This window comes from Acomys minous, assembly GCF_964271855.1.
Source record: "Acomys minous genome assembly, chromosome: 4".
Classification (NCBI taxonomy): Eukaryota; Metazoa; Chordata; class Mammalia; order Rodentia; family Muridae; genus Acomys; species Acomys minous.
The window spans coordinates 111,049,991-111,072,704 of NC_140486.1; the positions used below are offsets into that span (position 1 = coordinate 111,049,991).

The window sequence follows — 22,714 nt, forward strand, 5'->3', positions numbered from 1 at the left end:
GTACATGTTATTTTGAGAGTCTTTTGGACTCCCCTGACAAACAGCTCAAAAAGAGGTGTCCTGTTCATGCCACTGAAGTTTTAAATATGATTCTTTATGGAATCATACTATTTTTATGTTTACTTATAATTACATATAACTGTATTTACATATGTATCTGCTAATCTCAAATTCTTTTATTTTTTATTTTTTATTTTTCAAGACGGAGTTTCTTTGTGTAGCCCTGGCTTTCCTGGACTGGCTTTGTGGACCGGGATGGCCTTGAGCTCATAGCGATTCGCCTGCCTCTGTCTCCTGATCCACCTGCCTCTGCCTCCCGAGTGCTAGGATTAAAGGCACACACACCACACCCAGCTTTCATCTCAAGTTCTTATTTCTTCCTTCTCTCTACTTTCTTTGGAGGTTTTTATTTTTCCAATCTAAAGCTAAAAAGGATAACACAAGAGTATCATCTTTCTCATTTTAGTAATCTAAGTCTTAGTTTTTCTTCTTTATGTGCTTTTCTTTGTTCTTGTCTGCCCTTTAGTGGGTCTCTGTACATACTTGGTGATTTTACCACTTGCTAGCCTGTTCTTAGGTTTTCATCGCCATTTCTTCTTATCAGAGGAGACTTAATTTCCTTTAGATTTGTTTGAGGCTATGGAATAGTATTCTTGTTAAGCTAGCAGATAGATTTGGGGTATGATCACTTTTAAGGAAATATATTTTGGCTCCAGGCCTTGGTAAGTTGACTGTTCCTTTAATTTCTTTCTCTAATTTAGGATGGCGATCGGGACATTTTTATTGATGGAGTTGTTGCTCGTAATAGAGCCTTAAATGGGGACCTTGTGGCTGTAAAACTGCTTCCTGAGGACCAGTGGAAGGTGAGTTTAATTTTCCTTTTTCATTTATTTTCTTCGGAAGGTATTGTACATTCCATAATATACTTAAGCATTGTGTGCGTGCGTGCGTGTGTGCGTGCGTGTGCGCGCGCGCACACACACGCTGTGAGAGCTTGGACAACAATCCACAGAAATGATGGTATTCTTTAGATTTCTGTTACCTGTACTGGATCACACAGCAGTGCACATTTAGTGCTTAGATAAAGGCATGTGCCACCAAGCCCGGAGGCAGAGGTCTGACTTAGTGGATTCCCATGTGCTAGAGCTAGTGAAGGAGTGAAGAGTTTGGCAAACTAGGTAGCACCCGCAGTCAGTGCAGTTCAGGCTTCGTGAACAAACCTGTTGTTTCCTTTTACAGTTATATGTAAAAATGGAAGAAACCAAACCCAAAATCATGCTGGCTGTTGTGTGAACGTTGGATTATAGTGGGGACAAGCTGCAAGTTCCAGCTAGCCAGTGTGCAGGCTGAGATGTGGCCATGGCAATTTAAGGGAAGAGAAGTTGGCATGTGAAGTAGAGCAGATAGGAATTGAAGGCAAGTTTGAGGAACAGGACAAAGAAGAGATGAGAGCCATAGACATGTGTTGAACTTTGTGTTTAAGCAAAATGAGTGTGATGTCATTAGGAAGAACATATTTTGTTGTAAAAGCCACTAGTTTTGCCTGATCTTATTAATATTCTTTTTGGATGTATTACTGAAGAAAAAACTTTAGCACCCTAAATGGTCTCACTTGCTGGCAAACCTCACTAGGAGCTACCCTTTCCCTTTCATTCTATGAGACCACCATTGTGAAATACCAGAGTGGGAAATAACATAAGAGACATACAGATGAATACCTCTCATACACCCAGGTAGACAACCATGCAACAAAATGCTATCAGTGGGACTCCAGGAACATGAATGTACAAACCGAGCACGAGAGCATGGCACTTGTCCTAGATGAAAAGTTGGCTTATTTATTTATTATTATTATTATTGTTATTGTTATTGTTATTATTACTTTGGTTTTTAGAGACAGGGTTTCTCTGTGTAGCCTTGGCTGTCCTAGACTCGCTTTCGAGACCAGGTTGGCCTTGAACTCACAGTGATCCACGTGCCTCTGCCTCCCGAGTGCTGGGATTAAAGGCGTGCACCACCACCTCCCGGCTGTAAAAACAATCCTTATAGCTCATCATTTACCAAGCTGAATATGATCCCATAGTTCAGTCAAGTATTAGTCAGTGGACATAGAAAATGCATTTGGCAAAATGCACAACTATTCAGGATAAAACTTTGCAGCAAAACAAGAATAGTTGTTATGTTATGAACTGAGAGCACAGACTGTGTAGAAAACATTAGAACAGTGTCATTCTTAGTGAGGAAAGGCTCTGCCCTCAAAATGGAGGGGAAGTAGGGATGCTCTTGTCAGCCTCTTTTTGTGGGGTAGGACAGAGTCTCACTGTGTAGCCCACACTAGCACTGCACTCAGGGTCCTCCTTTCCTACTCTCCTGAGTATAGAATAGAGAGTTCCGGGATGTAGGCATCTGCCACCAAGCCTGTCTTCCCTACATTGTTTTGGAGATTCAAGCCAGTACCAAAAGGAACTAAGAAATAAATTGCTTTATGATCTTTTACAAAATTTTATATATATATATATATATATATACACACACACACATACATATATATTCTTTTCCTTTTTATTCTTTTCCATATAATAGATCCTGATTGCAACCCCCTTCCTTCTCCTCCCAAAACTGCCTGGATGGCCAGGATTTGGAAGCTAGATTGTTCAGAGACCTAGGGTAGAACCAAGCACAACTGACAAAAATTGTTTTATTGTCTTACTACATGGTTTTCTATGTAGAAAGTCCTAATGAGCCTATTGAAAAAGATGCTAGAAGAAGTGAGTTATCAAGGTTGAAAGACGGAAGGCTTATGTAAAAAATCATTTATTTGTACTTCTACATCCTGCAATAAAAAACAGGAAATTAAAAACTTCTGAAAATGCCATTTACTAGAGGATGAAATATGACATAATTAAGGAGATAGTTGACCAAAAATATAAGCAGTGTACACTAAAACTATAAAGCATTAGTAAGAGAATGTAAGAATTCAGCGAATGGTGAGAAATATAAGAGTCAAGACTGTTAAGGTTCCAGTTCTTCTCAAACAGATCAAGCTGATTCAGTGCGCTGCCCTTTCCCAGAACCAGCAGACTCATAGACTTTACCAGCAGCGTTTTCAGATCTATGTGGAAGAATGAAGCATCTAGAAGAGCCAAACAAAGAACAAAACTGGAGTCACAGCACCATCTGATTTCAAGGCCTTTGCTAATACTCCTGTAACCAAGGCTAGGTGTGCTGTTAGCGTTCAGGTGGGCATGCAGATAAGTGGAATAAAATAGAGAACCCAGAAATAGACTCATTCATTTTTGAAGCTATGCCATGAATTGCTAAGGGGGATCTTTTCCCAACAAATGTTCTGTGCTAGTTTTATAGACATATAAAAATAAATTAACTTTGCCCCTTACTATATACAGAGATTAGAAGAGGCCCAGAGGTGCCTTGGGAAGCTGAGGCAGGGGTATTGCAGATTAGAGGCCTAACTGGGCTACACAGTGAGTTTAAGGCCAGCCTGTCACAGGGTGAAAATGAAAACACCATGGGCTAAGGAAGGGTCTCAACTGTAAGAAGCACAACTGTACTTAGCTCTAGGTTCGATCTACACCATGGTCAGAATAGGGACCAGCAAATAGAAGGAAGAAAACTGAGTCAAAAATTTCAGAATTCCAGACTTTAGACATCACATTTGGCCAATATTTCTTAACTATAACAAAAGAAATGGAAAAATATAAGAAAAAAAATCAGTAAATTTGATTTCATCAAGATCATACATTTTGCTATTCAATAGCTACTATTTTAAAAATAAAGAGATAGGCCACAGATGAGGGAAAAGATTACAAAAACCATGATTGATTATGGACTTTTATTTATAATATAAAGAAATATTAACTCAATAATAGCTCAATTACAAAATGCATTAAAGATTTGAACAACTTCACTAAGGACATATGATGGCAACTATGAGACAAGATATTCAATGTAAGTAGTAATTAAGGAAATACTAAATAAAATCACAAGTTACTGCAGATTCGCTAGAATAGCTAAAGTTAAAAAGATTGGCCATGTGCTGGTGTGGGTATGAAGTAACTAGTACTGTTGACAGGAAAAATGAACAATTACTCTGGAAAGGAGTTTAATAGTTTTTCTTTTTCCATTTCCATTTTTAAATTTTAATTTATTAGAATTTATTCAGATTACATCTCAGTTGTTATCTTCTCACTTGTATCTTCCTGTTCCCAGCCTCCCTCCCTCTTTTGCCCTATTCCCCTCCCCTAGACCTCTGACAGAAGGGGACCTCCTCCCCCACCATATGACCACAGCTTATCAGGTCCCATCTGGATAGCCTGCTTCCTATTCCTCTGTGTGTTGCCAGGCCTCCCCACCAAGGGGAAGTGGTCAAATTGGGCACACTAGAGTTCATGTTAGAGGCAGTCCCTTTTCCCTACACAGCCGTGGAGAATGAGCTGTCCATTGCCTAGATCTGAATGGGGTAGGGTGGGGTGTCTAGGTTTTCTGCATATGTTGTCCTTGGTTGGTGCTACAGTTTATGTTGGCCTCTCTGGGTCCTGACCCACTGGCCTTGATGTCTCCTTGTGGGGCTTCTGAACCCTCTGGGTCCTTCCATCCCCCCCTACTACTGTCATCCATACTACTCTCAGTGTGCCACCCAGAGTCCAGCAGTGAGGCCTAGCATCTGTACCGTTCCCCCCCCCCCCCCCCGATGGAGTCTCTCAGAGGACATCTATGTTGGGCTAATATCCACTTATAAGTGAGTATATACCATGTGTGTTCATCCATTTGCCTGTAAATTTCAAGATTTCCTTGTTTTTAATAGCTGAGTAGTATTCCATTGTGTTTAAATGTACCACAGTTTCTTTATCCATTCTTTGGTTGAGGGACATGTAGGCTGTTTCCAGATTCTAGCTATTACAAATAAAGCTGCTATGAACATAGTTGAGCAAATGTTCTTGTTGTATGTTGGAGCATCTTTCCGGTATATGTGCCTAGGAGTGTTATAACTGGGTCTTGGCAGTAGCACTATTCTCAATTTTCTGGGAAAGCACCAGGTTGACTTCCAAAGTGGTTGTACGTGTTTGCACTCCCACCAGCAGTGGAGGAGTGTTCCCCTTTCTTCACATCCTTGCCAGCATGTGCTGCAACTCGAGTTTTTGATCTTAGCGATGCTGGTAGGTGTAAGATGGAATCTCAGAGTCGTTTTGACTTGCATTTTCCTGATAACTAAGGGTGTTGAGCATTTCTTTAGGTGTTTCTTGGCCATTTGATGTTCCTCTGTTGAGAATTCTCTGTTTAGCTCTGACCCTCTTTTTTATTTGGATAATTTGGTTTGGTGGTGTTTAATTTCTTGAGTTCTTTATATATTTTGGATATTAGCCCTTTTGGATGTAGGGTTGGTGAAGATCTTTTCCCATTCTGTAGGTTGTCATTTTGTTTTATTGACAGAGTCCTTTGCCTTACAGAAGCTTTTCAGTTTTATGAGGTCCCATTTATCAATTTTTGATCTTAGAGTTCAGTATATGACTAATATATGATCCATCCATTCCATTTCTTTTAAATGAAAATCCCAATTGTTCTATTTTACCAATAAAGACTCAGGAGACAGATGCTGTGATGAAAACCTGTTATCTCAGAGAGGCAGAGAAAGCACCCAGCTGACCTTCCTACTCAGCTCATGTCCCGATGGAAAAGGCCCAAAGTTTCACTAGTTCAGCTGACAGCCCAGGAAGAAAAGGCCAAAAAACCCAAGGCCAAAGCTGCCTAGCCCAAAAAGTCAAAGGCCAAGGAACTGAGGAGCTAAAATCTAAAATCTAAAAACTAAAAGCCCAAGAATTCCTTCTACTTTTACATGCTGTATTAAATACCCCTCAACTCAAAGTCCCTCCTACTCTTTAATCCCTGTCAACTGGCTTCTTCCTCCCCCTCTTGACTTAGAGTTAATTTTATTAAATCCTGTGTACAGATAGCTCTTGGATTAAAGATGTGCATCAGGGCTGAACTGCACCAAACAAAAGACAGGTTCACAATCTCAGGGATCACGATGGGATCAAAGACAGCTTTTTACAGTTTGCAATCTCAGGGATCACAATGGGGTCAAATATCCTGCAACAGTTAACTTTACTGAAATGAAATTATTGCCACCATTTAGAGGTTAGGTGAGGACAGCGTAGAGAGGCCCACATCCCTGTCATATGGGGACAAAACCATGATGGCCAGTTACACCTGGTGTAGAGAAGGGACCGATGCCATCTGTGAGGATGTAGGAAACAGATGAACAGTGAAGTGGAGTCAACAAACTGAGACTCGTGTAGTCCTTAGTCTGTGCAGACATGAGGGTGTGCTTTTGTTGCCTGTGGTTTTTGAGATAGAGTCTTTTGTGTAACCCAGGTTGACGGATAAGTCGCTGTCTTCCCTCAGCTTTCTGAGTCCTCGGATTATAGATGTGTGCTTTTGAATATACCTAGTTTGCTTCTACTATCTCTTGGCTGGCTGGCACGATGAAGCTTAGTGGAGAGTCATCAAGAAAGAGGATGGTACCAATAGTATTCTTCCTCAGGCATATAAATAGCAGTAGAGCCAAAAGAGACATTAGATGCAAGGTCCTACCTAGGGTAAGCTGAGATATGCTTGCGTCCTTCCACTATAGAGCTGCCATGTTTAAAAACAAGGCAGCAGCAAAGCTCTCAAAGTGTACTTAGCTGCTCCTCTCAGAACTTGTCATCAGTCCATATTGCAAAGAAATATTCCAGGGCCTAGAATGAGCTGTGGCATCTTGCAAGTCAAAAGAATAAGAGTCCCTGAATCTTGAGTGCTGTGTGCTAGCCTCAGTCATTGAGTTAGCAAGCAGCATAGACAAACCTCTGACTTACAAGGGCCAGAGGCCTCTGGAGCCCCCTTGGCTTTGGAGACTGCCTCTTTTGCCTGGAAGGTAGTATAGGTATCTTGTCAAGAGGCAAAGCAGCAGCCAGTGTCCTTTGTGGGACTGAACAACTCTAGAGGTTAGAGGAGGCTGGGTAAAGGAACTGTGAGTTATCAGCAGCCCATTTAGTGTTCAGGAGTCTGGAGAGGAGATGGTACTCATCAGAGAGGCTTGCGAGCTGAGAGCGTTGAGTCTTGTCTTTGAGAAAGATGGTGGTGAGAATGACAGCCCTTAAGCTGGGGCTGGTCTTTAGTTTGCAAATTATTTATCTGGGGGTTTTAATAAATAAAAATTCTTATTCAGTAGGGCTTAGGTGATGCTCAAATCATATGTTTCTAGTAAGTTCCTAGTTCATGTTGGTTCTCTTGTTTGGGCAGCTAAAAGACTTCCTCTGTGCAGCAGGTAGGTGTCATTGCTTCTTGGACCTGAGCTCTGTTTGGAGGGAAGATTGTTGAGTGCGAAATGTGGATAGTAACAGTGGTGGCTGGGCCACTGAGTCCCAGGCTAGAGCTTTGTGCCCTCTGTCTATTGGTAGCACCCTAATGAACAGACTGACATAGACAGCCATAGGCTTGGCTGTCAGGAGCCTCCCCTTCCTGTAACTGCTGACAAGGGCTGGTATACGGCCATAGAGGCTGCATTCTTTTTGTTGTTGTTGTTTTGTTTTGTTTTGTTTTTTGTTTGTTTGTTTTGTTTTGTTTGAGACAGGGTTTCTCTGTGTTATCTTGGCTGTCCTGAATTCGCTTTCTAGACCAGGCTGGTCTTGAACTCACAGTGACCTGCCCGCCTCTGCCTCCTGAGTGCTGAGATTAAAGGTATGTGCCACCACTGGACATGAGGCTGCATTCTTGAGGGGCAGTGTTAATGTGCACATGTGCTTCTTTAGCTTTTAGAATCCTGAGATTTGGAGGCCATTTGATTGCTTATTCTGTGTCGGTGGAGCTCCAAGAATCTTCACAGGGCCTGCTGACACTGGCTTTGTTTCTTTTCAGATCAGCTCCATTGGGCATACTTTTGTATTTCACAGTGTCTCGGTTTGAAGGGCTTGGTGGTCTGTTTGCTGTGATCTATCGGTGACAGTTGTTGGTGACAGAATCAAACTAGAAAGAAGAGAATATTCAGACTGTCATCAGAAATTCCTAACACCTATATTATAGGTACCTCAAAACATGCTGTCCACTGTCTTACAGGTTTGTTAGTATACAAACCTGTTATCAAAGAAATCTCTAGTCAGTGGTGTAAGTGAATGTGAAGTAATTGGATTATTTGTCTTTGCTTCTTTATGTTTACTGTGTTCACTCTCTTGGGTATGTAAACTATAGTGCCTTTAGGGTTTTAGAAAAAAAAGGCAGTTCTTTAGTCATAGTAGTAAATAGTCAATTTACTTCACAGCATGCTTTTTTGGCAAAATAGATAGCTATAAAAGTGTCAAGCTGTGAGGCAATAATAAAAATAATTTACTCTTACATAACAATTTTAATTTCAGAATTCTTTCACATTTTTAGTATTTGTTTATAATAGACATCTATTGAAGGATGTTTGAGGGACAAATGATAGTTTCTTTACATTGCCGGTTGGGGGACTAGATACTGTGGGAGTGTGTGGTTTGAACAGAGTTTTAAGCAGAGCTAGGCATAGACTCAGGATCTCTTGACTTCCTTCTTCCTTAGGTATTCAAAAGGGTGATGGTGGTGGGAGCCATGCCCAAGCGTTGATCCTCGTTCTTCTTGGCACTGCACTGGGTGACCAGTGTCTCCTCCCACATAGGCTGCCCTGGGCTAGATCCTGGAGATAGAAACAGAATAGGTCCCAGGTTTGCCCTTCAGGAGCTCGTGGGCTGGTTGGAAGGGGATGGAAATAATGACTGGTAAGGTTTATAGCATGGGAAGAAATACACATCATTATTTGTGCAGCAGACTCTCTGAGGCAGTTGGGGGAGGTGGCATAAGGTTACGTTAGAAGTCAGGGTTGAGGGATGAGAGCTTTTGTTTTGTTTTATTCCAGGATGAGAGTGCTTTGTCAGGAGAGGGTTATGGAAATGTCAGGCTTCAGAGAAGAACATGTGGGTTAAACTATTAGCTAAATAAAGCCCCTCTTGATCTGGACCCAGGGGGAGTAGGCTCAAACTACTGTACCAACCAAGGGCAATACATACAGTAAACATTGAACCCCTACTCATATCTAGCCAATGGACAGGACATTCTCCACAGTTGTGTGGAGAGCAGGAACTGACTCTGACATGAACTCTGGTGCCCCATATTTGACCACTTCCCCTTGGTGGGGAGGCCTGGTGGCACTCAGAGAAAGGATAAGCAGGCTACCAAGATGAGACTTGATAGGCTGTGTCCATATGGTGGGGGAGGAGGTCCTTTTCTGTTACAGACCTAGGGGAGGGGAAAAGGATAGAAGAGGGAGGGAGGGAGGAACAGGAAGATACAAGTGAAAGGATAACAATTGAGATGTAATCTGAATAAATTAATAAAATAAAATAAAATAAAAATAAAGCCCCTCTACTCACTCTCCCAGACATGAGGAGGAAAGGGGGTTCTACCATCCCTCAGTACCATACCCACCATGGAAACCAGTGTCCCCGGTAGCTCATATAGTCCCATGACATACTGCTTTGTTTAGAAATGTCTGTTTGCTAGGGCTGGGGAGAGGACTTAGTTGGTATGTGCTTGCTACACAAGCCTGAAGGCCTGAGTTTGGATCCTCAGCACCCACAAAAAAATTAGGTGCAGCAGTGCACATCAGTAACCCTACTACTGTGGGGGTGATGATGGTGGGGTGGTGGCAGCAGAGGCGCAAATGACAGGGCTCATTGGCCTCCCTGCCTAGCTGAAGTGTCAAGCTCCAGCTTCAGCTGGAGAACCTGTCTTAGAAAGTAAGTGGAGGGCTGGGTGTAGTGGTACACATCTTTACTCCTAGCACTGGGGAGGCAGATCTTTTGAGTTTGAGGCCAGCCTGGTCTACATAGTTCCTGGATAGCTAAAGCTACATAGACAGACACTGTCTCTAGAATAGAAAACAACAACAACAACAACATAAGGCAGAAAGGGTTATAGGAAGATGTCTGACATTGACCTTTGTTTGCACATTGGTGCCCACTAGCAGCAGGTCCACCTGAACACACATGTGTATAGCACACACACACATACACAGACACACACACACACACGTAAAATATTTGTTTGCTATCTTCTTGATTATTGCCACTGTTCTTCTCATCCTTGTTGCCTCTTCTCATCTTTTTCTTGATTTAAAAAATTAATCTTTCATAACTTTTATTCAGTCTTGTCCTTAATCTTGTGTGTGTGTGTGTGTGTGTGTGTGGCTGTTGTGTATGTGTGTGTTGCGTGTGCGTGTGTGTGTGTGTGTGTGTGTGTGGGTGGGTGGAGACCACACGACAACTAAGGTGTCAGTTCTTGTTTGTGAGCCTGGGTGGCTGGCTGGAGAGCTTGTGGAGATTCTCTTGACTCTGATTCCCATCTTTCCTTAGAATCTCCTAGGGATTACAGATGCCTGTGCTTCCAAGACTAGGTTTTTAATTTTATTCACATTAGTAATATGGCTTCTGGGGATTCGAACTCAGGTTGTCAGGTTTGCACAGAAAGCACTTTTTACCCAAGGAGCCGTCTCCCTGTCCCTTGGTCTGTCTTTTAAACCATAATAACTTTATCCTGTTATTTTCCTTCTCTTAATACTCCAGTGTAGGATACTAGAAGGAAACATATATAATCCTGATGACTGTGAACTTTATGTGTGCTCTCGTAGCAGGTACCGTATTTGGTGTCTCATTCTTTAGTGTGCTGCTATCTCTAGCTCAGTTTTACAAATGGGAAAAGTAGGACTTAAACATCTTACTTTAATTAATTAATATTGATATAATTAAGGAGTAACAGTTGGATTCAGATTTACATCTCCCAGTTTTATCATCTCATTGATATTTGTTAATCCAGGAGCATCAGTGAAGGAGTTATTTGATCTGTAGGTGGCTATTGTCTGGTAGCATAGGATTAGTATGGATTTAGAAAATAGCACGATATAGCTTAGCATTAGACGTCATCTCAAGTTGCCACCATGAGCAATGAAGTTGAATTTATCAGTTGGAATGTCTGAAGCCTAGTGTCAGTCTCAGAAAAGTTTGGGAAAAAATTACTTAGAACTCTAGTCGCTGTGTGAGGACTAGGAGGTATGGCAGCCTCTCAGGGTTTTGTGGAAGCAGGTATTGGTAATGGTCTTTGGAGCCTTACCAGGTGCCTGATAGCTAGCCTGACTGTGAAGCCTAAAGCAAGAGCTATAGTGCCCTGGTCAGAGCAGAGTCAAAGGGCTGATAGACCTAGATGCTCTCCTGGCTCAGTGGCAGCAGATTGCAAGTGACACAGCACAGATTTTCAAAGAACAAATAGGCAAATTTCAGGTAGGAAGTAGTAGGTTCCAGGGGAGATTTCCAGAGATGTGGGACTTAACTACGGAGTCTTGGTGGCAGTCACTGATCTTGGAGGCACAGTGATTCACACAGGGAACATAGTCCAAAGCAGAAGTAGAACTCTGAGAGGCAGAGTTTTGGCAGTTTTTGGTTACAGCAAAGGAGGCTTGGAGAACAGGATTTAGCTCTGGTATCCTGGTTCTGAGAGGTGGGTTGAAAAGGAAGCCCTTCTGTGGACTTGGCTGGGAACTGAGGTGAGCAGCTTTGTTGATGTAGCCAAAGTAATCAGCTCAGAGAAAACTAGAGTAAAGGAGGTTGTCAATCAGAAAAAGTGTGAAACAGAAGTTGACTGAAAGAGAGAGATTTCAAGCCAACTTTTTACTCACTGGGACTTAGCTTTGTATTCTTTTGTTGTTGTTTTGTCTTTTGAGATAGGGGTTCTCTATGCAGCCCTGAATGTTCTGGAGCTCACGCTATAGACCAGGCTGGCCTTGAATTCAGTGATCTACCTGCCTCTGCCTTTCGAGTGCTGGGATTAAAGGTGAGTACCACTATGCCAGGCACCCTTGTATTCTTTTGACCGAATATTAAAAATTATGAAAAGACAGATTGGGGTCCACTTGATATATTGATATCTCCTGGAAACCGTATGTTAGGGACCCATTCACTTAGTTATTATGAATCATCTCGTGTAGTGTTGATCCCTTACATTGGTGTCAGAGGACAAGTGGGAGGAAATCAGTCAGGTATTGTGCTAGTTAGGTATAGATTTCTCTCAAGACACTGTTGGGTCACTCAGCTTACAGTGCAGCAAAGTGTATGTTTCAGATAATGGTGGCCCCTTATTGAATATTCTCCAACGTGTCTATTGTGTGCTTATCAAGCTAGCTTACTTTTGTGCAGGGATAGTGACGCTTAAGCTGCTAGAGCTCAGGTGAATGTTTGTAGGAAAAGATTGGCTCAGAGAGAAAGAGCTTGAGTTTGAAAGAATAAAGGAAAGAATAAGCCGGGCGGTGGTGGCTCACACCTTTAATCCCAGCACTCAGGAGGCAGAGGCAGGTGGATCCCTGTGAGTTCAAGGCCAGCCTGGTCTACAAGGAGTCTAGGACAGCCAAGGCTACACAGAGAAACCCTGTCTCAAAAAACCAAAAACCAAACCAAACCAAACCAAAACAAAACAAAAGAATAAAAGAATAAAGCAGCTGATAGGAGTGCTGCTCTTGTTCTAAATTAAACAAATACAAAAATCAAAGCTTACATTTAATCCTAATTTTCAGTGGCTGTTCCAAACCTTCTCAGGGTCACAAGACATTGGCCTGGTAGAGTAAATTGTTTCCTTTGACAATCAATGTTTACTTCAAGTGATTGTTTGAAAGTTTTGTCTTACAAGTTCCTCTTTAAATATGCACCTATCATGCTAGATTATATTTAATCCAATCTTTTACATAACCACTATCGTTTTGGATTGTTGTCAATTCCAATGGTATTAGAATTTCTTAGAACTGTTTGCTTTCTTGGCCTGCATGGTAGTCCCAGAAAGGACTTGGAAGGTACTTGATGATGGAGGGAAGGTTTGGGAACCTCCACCCAGAGTGGTCCAGTGGGTAAGTGTATCTACTACCATGGTCAGGTTTTCCTGACAGTCTTATGTACATAAACCTATTTTTAACAGTCATCTTTTCTCTTTTACTGTTGCCAGCTCTGGGCTCAAATACTTCAGGTTCTTGCCTGTTTTAAACATGTCTTCAGATCTCTGTAATTCAGGTTGAAATGTCTGAAATAAAGAATGTATCATTTAAAGGTAGAGTAGTTTATTTGTGCTGGGAAACTCCCAATTAATATTTTAAGATTATATGTTAAAATTAATTTAATTCCTCCTTATTTCTATAGAGATAGTTTGATGAAATCCATATTCATTGCAGTGAATGAGTTAATGTAATCAAGTTACAGCAAATATGGCATGTAAGTGCTCCAAAAGTGTCAGATGCTAATTACTGTTATTCCTAGAAATGAAAACTATAAGCCTATAGTTTGGCCAAGAGCACATAACTCAAGTGCACTTTTTCTAGCTGTTAAGTTTGGTACTGATAACAATTGTGCACAGGAGATATAAAATTTTGGTATCTTAGAATATCTGAATGCTAAATAAATGTGGTAGGTAAGCTTATACTGAGAGATAGTGATTTATATCTTACTGATTCTCCTTGCTCAGCAAGACCCTCCATGACTTTTGCTTTGCATTATCTTTACTCTAGAGCCTAGACTGGATGGAATTGTTGCCATATATTTCTCTTGCCACATACTTCTGTGGCAGAAGGAAACCAGCATTTAAAATGCCTGGTCCAGAAATGATGGAGTTATTTTTACTTGTTGGTCAGAGTGAGTTACCTGGCTCTATCCAGCCAGAAGAGGAACAAGAGGTGCAGTCCTCCCAAGTGTGTGTAAGCCAGGGTAGCAGGATCTATTTGCCAAATGGTGTTTGGGGCTGTCACACTGGATTAATTATACTCATTATATGTTGCATGCTGAGTAGCCATTTGAAAAATATATGTCAGTGCTCGTGGGATGAGCTTCCACATCACTTTCTGCAAATTCATCCTAATTAATGAAAACAGAATTTAGAAGTAGCCAAAAATGATCCAGATGGTCTCAAGGTCACCCTTAGTTATGTAATCTTGCTTTAAAGTACATTCTGTGATACAAAGTAATCCTGTTGTTTTTCCAATTAAGTTATTGGTGCCATGGTATAGTTTTTGTAAGCGGGATGCTAAAGAAATATGCTTGAATTTATTTGGTAATATTCATAAAGCATAAAAGTTTATCTCTAACAGTAAAGATAGATAGATAGTAGTAGCTTCCTGCTACCATTATTGTTTAGATTCTCATTTTAAAAAAGCTAATAGGTCTACCTTATCCAGTAATGATATAGGACATATACATTACTGTCTTATGAATTTAGGTAATATATACCAGGCAGAAATATTTTGTACAAAATGTTATTGAGAAAATAATGGTTGAATTGGAAAGCCACATATATTATAATGCTTTGAAACTTAAAATACAAGAGAAGAGGAGAGGCAAGGTTGGTAGATAAAAAGTGGGGGATGGTGTCAAATCATGAAATGTCTTGCTGCATAAGAAAGTTCTAAATTAACATGTAGGCATTGGAGAACCATAGACTTCTCTGGAGAGTGAACAGTCATATTTACATATTAAAATAATTTGGTTGGCAAGGTGGATTTCATAAAGGAAAGGGAAAAAAGTAGAGGGAGATTGACAGGAAAATTTGTTCAGAGAATCTTAAGGAGAGATGATAAACTACAGTGGCATTGAGAAATTTGAAAAATGGAGTTTAGGCTTGAGTGAACCTGGTGATAGGATATAGTAGGTGAGGCAGAAGGTAGAAACTAGGATGAATCCTACACTGTGTGCTTAGGTAAATGAGGGTATAGCATCATCACCTGTTAAGGTAGCGTCTAGAAAAGGGAGCAGGTTCAGTGGCTAGAGCAGGAAGAGTTCATTTCGCCTTGAGTTTGACGTAGACAGGAATATGTAAGGTTGTACAGATAGAAGGGAGCTTCCTCTTAGGATTTTGAGTTAAGGTGTGAGATCTTGACTAGAAGTGAATGTTTGGTTGACCTCAGAGACACTTCATTAAATGGAGATTTTATGGAAAGATAAAAGAAGGATGGAACCTGAGGAATATGGAAGCACTGTGTATCTGCAGAGTAAGAGCATCCAGTGACAGAGAGTAAAAGGTGGGGAAAGACAGACACATAGATGGAGAGCACCAGGAGAGAATGTGGTACAGAGAATGAAGACAGGACATCTGCAGGAGCAATAACTGCCCTGGTGCTAACAGATGCAGAGCAATCTTCCTGGGAGTTAGGTTTGGTTAATATGGTACATTTATGATATTGACTGTTGGAGCAGTTTTAGTGGAGTAAGAATGGAGGAATTAAAGTACCTTGAGTCAAGAAGTGCATGGGCGGGGTTGGAGAGATGGCCCAAAGGTTAAGAGCACTGTCTGCTCTTCCAGAAGTCCTGGGTTCAATTCCCAGCAGCCATATGGTGGCTCATAGCTATCTATAATGAGATCCATTGCCCTCTTCTGGCAGGCAGGCACACATGCAAGCAGAACATTGTATGCATAAGAAATATATAAATAAATCTTTAAAAAAAAGAAGTTCATGGGAAGACCCAGAAAGACCAGTGATCTCAGAATAAGGGACACATAGATACTGGGTACTGTTGTTTTTAGATGGTAGAGGCTTGAGTTAAATATAGTGTTTAAGATGAGATTCTTGCTCAAGTAACTTATGTGGAAAATATATGATTTCTATTACATTATTCATAATTTAATTAGGGAAATCTCAACAGAATTCCAAAGCTAGAATTTGAGAACAGAGCACTGAGAATAGACTGATACAGTGCTAGAAGCTGGAAGTGGTCAGAGAGTGGATGACTCAGTACATAGGGCTAAAGGCAGACACACCCAGGGCAGTGGGCCAGGATGAGGGAGATAACTCAGTGAACGATTTTGGGGAGCACAGGGACTTTGTACAGGAGTCAACAAACTTCTGAAAAGCTAGGTAGCAAACATTTTAGACCATGGGCCGTCCAGATGTATTACAACGCCTCTGCTGCTTTTATTTCCTAAAAACAGTGAAAGGCAGTATGTAAATGAATATGCACAGCTTTATAGAGATTACAGGGTTTGGGCTGTAAGCTGTAGTTTGCCAGCCTCTGTTCTAGAGGTTGTAATTACACCTCATGATGGAGCTTGCTTCTGCCCCATAAAGAACCTGCTGAGCCTGGATCCAGGTATCTTTTCCTCATCTCTAAGAAGTATGTAGACTGTGCTAGAAAGTGTCTGACTCCTTTGAATCTGTTTCAAAAATCCACTAATTCAACCTTGAATTTTTTTGAGTCTTTAGATTTTATATCAGAAATTGTTAAGGAGTCTCTTCTGTTGGTTCTTAGGAATTAGTTGGCTGAGCTTTGCATTTTCTCTTTATTCATGCTAGAACATGGAGTTTAAAGTCTATTAAGAATTCTGGTTGCTGAGGGTACATTAACAGCTCAGTTGGTAGAGTTCATGCCTAGAGTATACAGGCTCTGGGTTTGATCCCTAACCTCACATAAAACTAGCCATGGTGGCACAGGCCTATAATCTCTAAACTCAGGATGAAAAGGCAGGAGGATTGGAAATTCAAAGTCATTCCTGGCTATAGAGTGAGTTCAATACAGGCTTGAGCTATAAAAGACAGTCTTTAAAATTTTTTTGGATGTATTTACCACAGTTTTAGGTCCTTTAAAACCCCTTTTTTGGTGTGTGTGTGTGTGTGTGTGTGTGTGTGTGTGTGTGTGTGTGTGTGTGTGTGTGTGCACGCGCACGCGCATGCGTGTGTGTACACATGTGGGAGCATGTGCCATGTTCTTTCTTCCCATCATGTGAGTCCCAGGGATTGAAATGAGGTCTTCAGTCTTGATTGTTAGCATCTTTCCCCTGTGAGCCATATTGATGGCCTGTTTTAGGTCCTTTTTTGATCAGGCTAGAAATGGATCATGCAGATGACATTCTAAGTGATATGTTTTGGAACAGAGACCAAATTGTCCACCTTAACTGATGTGGATCTCTCTTCAGTGTGGCTCAGTCCAGGTTCTCAGTCTGTTTCTCCTCCATTGTCCTTTAACTCTGCTCTCATGAGTAAAGCCTTTATCATTAACATTAGCAGTGGTAACTTGAATTGCTCTTTGCAGTAATCAGAAAAAGCACAAGTATTTCTCTACTTATCCCTTTTATCTTTATTTGAGACAGAGTCTCATTTAGCTCAGGTTGGCCTTGAACTCACTGTGTAGCTAAGGCTGGTCTTGCACTCCTCATCTTTATATCTCCACCTGCCAAGTGCTTGGACCACTGGCGTGTACTATCATGCTGCCTCTCCTAAGTCCTTTGAAAGCCAAGTGGGGATTGATTGTGTCTTTAGACGAAGTGTCAGGGTACAGGATGTCTTGGCAGATAGTAGTCATCAACTAAAGGTCAGTGCTTGAGGCTTGAGGCTTGAGGCTACAGATATGAAGTGAGTACAGATTAGGAACAAAGGAGATGTCGTATAGGTTGGTGCAAAGAAAGGAGAATGACCAAGTCAGTGGCTTGGAATATGTGTGTAGGGAGAGTGCAGTGGGCCATATGCAGCTTTGCCATTGGACTTAGGTTGAGAGCTTACAGTGAACCAGACATTGTGGGTGATCTTTGAAATCTGGTTAGGAATACCAGCATAGCATATAGCACCTGACATGAGGACTGCTGGGAACGAGAATGGTATGTGAATAGTACTATTCCTGATGTAGAGCAGTGAGTTTGTTAGACATAATGAATTCCTTAGTGTAATAGGGCTAGTTCTCCCGAGGAATTAGCTTGAGAAAGTTCGTCTAGTGAAGCAATGCAGAGAAAACTGAGTCGACAGAGAACATTCTGGGTATGATGGGAGTGTCAACAAGATTACCAATTTGTCCTGGAGAGGGCCAAGGAATGCTTTTTGGAAAGAAATTTTGGGAGGAAATAAAGACTGCAGAGAAAATTAAGCATGGGGTGTATAAAGAATTGGAAGATGTGATCTAAAAAGAACTCAGGCTGCTTTAGACTTAGGAGCTTCCATTCATCTGCATGGTTTTCATGGGGAAGAGCAGTAGCTACACACAGGTCATCAGCTTTGTTGGCCTCGCTCTCTCCAGGCACTGGCGCAGGTGGAGTGTGTACGAAAACCCAGTATTTCAGTCCATTTTGTGCTGCTGTAACAAAATATTTGAAAATATTTCTAAAGAAAAGAAACGTGTTCTCTCAGAGTTTAGGGGTCAGAAGCACAGACAGGTTCAGCTGTGTGACAAGGGGAGGAATTTTCTGTTCCAGTTTGATCTTTTGTTTCTGCCTCTCTATTCATTTCCTAATTGGAGCCTCACATTCATCCTTACACTTTGCCTCTTGCCTTCGGCACTGACCTTTACTTGATTATTAAAGGCTAAAAGAAGGACAAGCAGAGGGTGCTTCACTGTTAGAGGAGGCAGGGCCCTATGACCTGACCACTCATAAAGCCTTACCTCCTAATGCCATCACTCTGCCACTGAGTGTTGAGAGGGCATGTTCAAACTGCGGTACCCACCAGTGGTTCAGGTAAAGACATAACCCTGCTCCAAGGCTTGTAACAGTTTCTGGATGGCCCATCTCTGTCAATGACCACATGACACAGCAGGGGGTAGAGTCTCGTGTCTCTAGTTCTATGATGGCATCTTTAGCTGGTAAGTGCTTTTGTCTTAGGCCTTTGGGATACGATCTGGTTGTCTTTGGAAAATGAGAGGTTGAGCATTAGCAGCTAGGATATATTGACTTTGGGCTTTCTGCCACTTCTCTCAAACATGCACTTGGTGTTAGGTGTGGCATTCCTGCTGGATTAATCTGAATGCTGCCAGTTCCAAGTGTGGCCCATGTGCCAGCAGCAACATACACTGTCAAGTTCTATTCCTAAGACCCAGTGGATAAAAATCTGCATGTAACAAGAGCCCTGTATGATCTGTGTGAGCATTGGTATCTAAGAAGTACTGATGTAGATGATTAAGTAAAACAGAATGATATATGTCCTTTTGTATTTTATTTTCTTAAAGTAATATCTTCAAGGCTTATCTTGACATCAGTATTTTGTCTTCTTTGATGGCTTTGTTACATTAGTGGCTGTGCCACATTTTATCTTCTCACCAGGTCATATACATTTATGTAGTAGATACTTCTTTACCTCTAAAGCAAAGAGTTAAAGAAAGGAAGCATACATATACACATTATTTTAGCTGGAGGATAGCCTTCTGAGGATTGAAGTGATGGTACAATTTCCCTGTAGTCTCTTCTTTACCTCCCTCTCTCCCTTCCTCCCTTCTCTAGTTAGCTGCAGCAAATGAAGGAGAAAGATACATTATTTTTAGAGTTGTAGTCAGAAAAATATGTTTATTGACAAAAAGTTGGGCTGATTTGTTGTCAGTTTTTTTTCCAAGAAACATTCTGTAACCTTTCTCCTTTCCATTTTTCAGAGACCTTTTAAGTTCAAGTAGTTACGTCATTTCTCTTAATAGTCTCCAGTTTCACTCATTTCGCCCCTGAAGAATTACCTCTTACCTTGTGTCTGTAATGATGCTTTTTTCTATTTTCTTCCTATCAATTGTAACCATGTTTTAGTTTTGTTCAATATATTTTGAAATCTTATTGAAAGTAAACTTACAAAATTTATCACTTACATAGTAGAGGCTGAAACGCTTGCTAGAACAACTTAAAGGAGGGAAGGTTGTTTTGGGCACAAGGTTTCAGAGGGTCCAGTGCATGGGTGCCTGGCCCCATGTGCATGGTGTCTTGGCAGTGTGATTGTCTAGAGGAAGTTGTTGACCTCAAGACAGACAGGAGGCAGAAAACAAGCGTGGGACTCAGGATTAGATGTAACTTTTAAAGTTCTTATGTTGAGGACTGATCCATTTGGAGTTGATGTTTGTGCCAGGTGAGAGAGAAGGACCTAAGGTCATTCTTCTTGCAGACATCAAGTTTTACTAGCACTACTTGGTGAAGATGCTGTCGTTTCTCTGATGAGTAGTTTTGACATCTTTGTCAATTATCAGATGGCTATAGTAGTGTGGCCTTGTATCTGAGCTGTCAGTTTTAGTGATCTATGTGTCTGGTTTTGTGCCAGCACTTTTTTTTTCTTTGTAGTTTAACTTGGAATCAGGTATAGTGATATTTCCAGCAGCATTCCTTTGTCCCAAATTAATTTAGCTGTTCGTGCTTCCATATACATTTTAAGATTTTTTTTTTGTTTCTCTGAGGAATGTACTGATCTTCTGATTGGAATTGCATTTAATCTGTACATTGCTTTTGGTAGCATGGCCATTTTTATAGTATTAACCCTATCAACCCATGAGCATAGAAAGTCTTTCCATCTTCCAGTGACTTCTTCAATTTTATTCTTCAGTATTTTACGGTTTTCATTATAGAGACCTATCATATCTTTTGTTTGGGTTATTCCAAGGTGTGTGTGTGTGTGTGTGTGTGTGTGTGTGTGTGTGTGAGAGAGAGAGAGAGAGAGAGAGAGAGAGAGAGAGAGAGAGAGAGAGAGAGAGAAAGGGGGTGGAGAATGCTCATACATCATCCTTGATAGGTCTTTCACATTCATTGAGGTAGGGTCTCTCAAAACAGGTTGCTAATACTGCTTATTTCGATATTATTATACCTGATTTCAAGTTATACCACAAAGACATAGTAATCAAATCAAAGCAAAACACATAGTGCCAGCACAAAACCAGACACATGGATCAATTGAATTGAGAACTTAGATTCAAAGCCACACAACTATATACATCTGTTGTCTCAACTTTCAGAGGCTGGAATTGCAATCAGGTCACCATTCCCATCCAACATTTGTGTGGGTTCTGAGGAGCTAAACTCCAGTTCTCATGTTGTGTGGCAAATGCATAATCATTGCGCCATCTCCCCAGCTCTCTTCAATACTTTTTACATTAAAGTATATTGGATTTTGTAAGTTCTTTCCTTATATCAAGATGACGATGTGCTTTCCGTCCTTATGTCCATTTATGTAGTTTACAACATGTGTATATTGATCCATCCATCCATCTGGAAATAAAACCAACTTGATCACGGTGAATAATCTTTCTAAAAAAATTTGTTTGGCCAGTGTTTTGTTGGGAATTTTTGCATATGTGTTTGTCAGGGAGATTGGTCTGTCATTTTCTTGTTGCACCTCTGGGTTTGATACAGCTTTGTATAAAGTTTGGTAATGTTCTTTTCTATTGTGTGGATAGTTTTAGGAACGTTGGCATTAGTTTTTCTTTAGAGGTCTGATAAAATCCACCAGTGACTTTTATCTGGCCTGCATTTTTTTTAAAGTGGAAGAATTTGTAATTGTTGCATTAGTCTCATTGTTTTATTATAGATCCATTTAAATTTATTAACTTATCATGGTTTAATTCTTGTGGTCTTAATGCATCTAGAAATTAGTTCTTTTAGACTTTTTGATTTATTGGAATATATATTTTAAGTAAGACCTAATGATTTTCTGAGTTTTGTCATTATCTCTTATAATGACTCCCATTTTCAATTCTAATTTCATCTATTTGGATATTCTCTCTTTATTTTGGTTAGTTTGACTGGAGTTTTGTTTACTTTGTCTTTTCAAAGAATCACCTTTTGACTTGTTGATTATATTTGTTTTCTTTCCATTTAATTAATTTATCCTCTGATATTAATTATGTCTTTACATTTACTGACTTGAGGTTTGGCTTGTTCTTCTTTTTAGAGATTTTTAGATACATCATTAAGTTACCATAAGATGTACTTTTCCCCCACCCCCACCCCCAAAGTATGGGTGTGGGGGAATTAGGGTGTGCCTTATGATCCAATTGCTGTTTTACTGTTTTTCTTATTTTACTGCTCTAAAAGCTAGGTGCATCTTGTGGTCAGGTATGTCCTATAGTCCAAAAATATAGTACTTGAAAGCTCTTTCATTTTTGCTATAGGTGCTTAGAGGTGTAAACTTCCCTCTTAAATCCTATAGTTTTGGTATGTTGTGTTTTCATTTTCATTTCACTCTAGGAGTGTTTTTTATTTCCTTCTTGATTTCACTGTTCAGTTGTGTGTTGTTTAAGCTCTATGTATTTTCTGGAGCTTTTTTTCTTCTGTTGATTTATAATCATTGTCTATAGTGATCAGTTAGAATACAAGGATTACTTTAATTTTCGTATATCTGTTAAGACTGTCTTTGGAAGGTCTGGAGAAATAGCTCAGTGGTTTAAGAGCATCTGTTCTTCCAGAGGACCTAGGATCGGTTCTTAGCACCCACCATGAAGGTTAATAACCAGCTGTACCTCCATTTAGAGGATCTCATGGCCTATTCTGGCCTCCATGGGCACTATATAGATACATTAAAAAATTAAACAGAAAACATTTAAGGAGCTGGAGATGGGTCAGCAGTCAAGAGCACTGGCTGCTCTTTCAGGAGAGCAGGTTCAGTTCCCAGCACCACATAGTGACTCACCATCCCTGCAACTCTAGTTCCCGGGCATCTCACACCTTCTTCTGTCCTTTGTGGGTACCAGGTGTGCACATACATGGTGCACAGACATACATGCAGCCAAGCACTCAGACACATAAAATAAATGAATAGAATTGAAAAAGACTTGGATAAAGCCCTAATATATGATCTGCTTTAGAGAAAGTTCCATGAGCTGATGAGAAAAATGGGAGTTATGCAGTGTTTGGATGGGCTGTTTGTTTGATCTATGATGTCAGCCCCCCACCCCCTTGCTGGTCAGCG

The 22,714-nt window shown here is 40.7% G+C and overlaps 1 protein-coding gene across 4 annotated transcripts in view; it reads left to right on the forward strand.

The window, feature by feature from the left end:
* DIS3L2 (DIS3 like 3'-5' exoribonuclease 2) overlaps positions 1–22,714 on the forward strand; it is a 317,418-nt gene that overhangs the window by 50,182 nt on the left and 244,522 nt on the right. For all 4 annotated transcript variants that reach the window (XM_084779161.1, XM_084779164.1, XM_084779163.1 and 1 more), the window contains exon 5: positions 762–863. In XM_084779161.1, the coding sequence (XP_084635287.1) occupies positions 762–863 (102 nt within the window). The remainder of the gene's footprint in view (positions 1–761; positions 864–22,714) is intronic.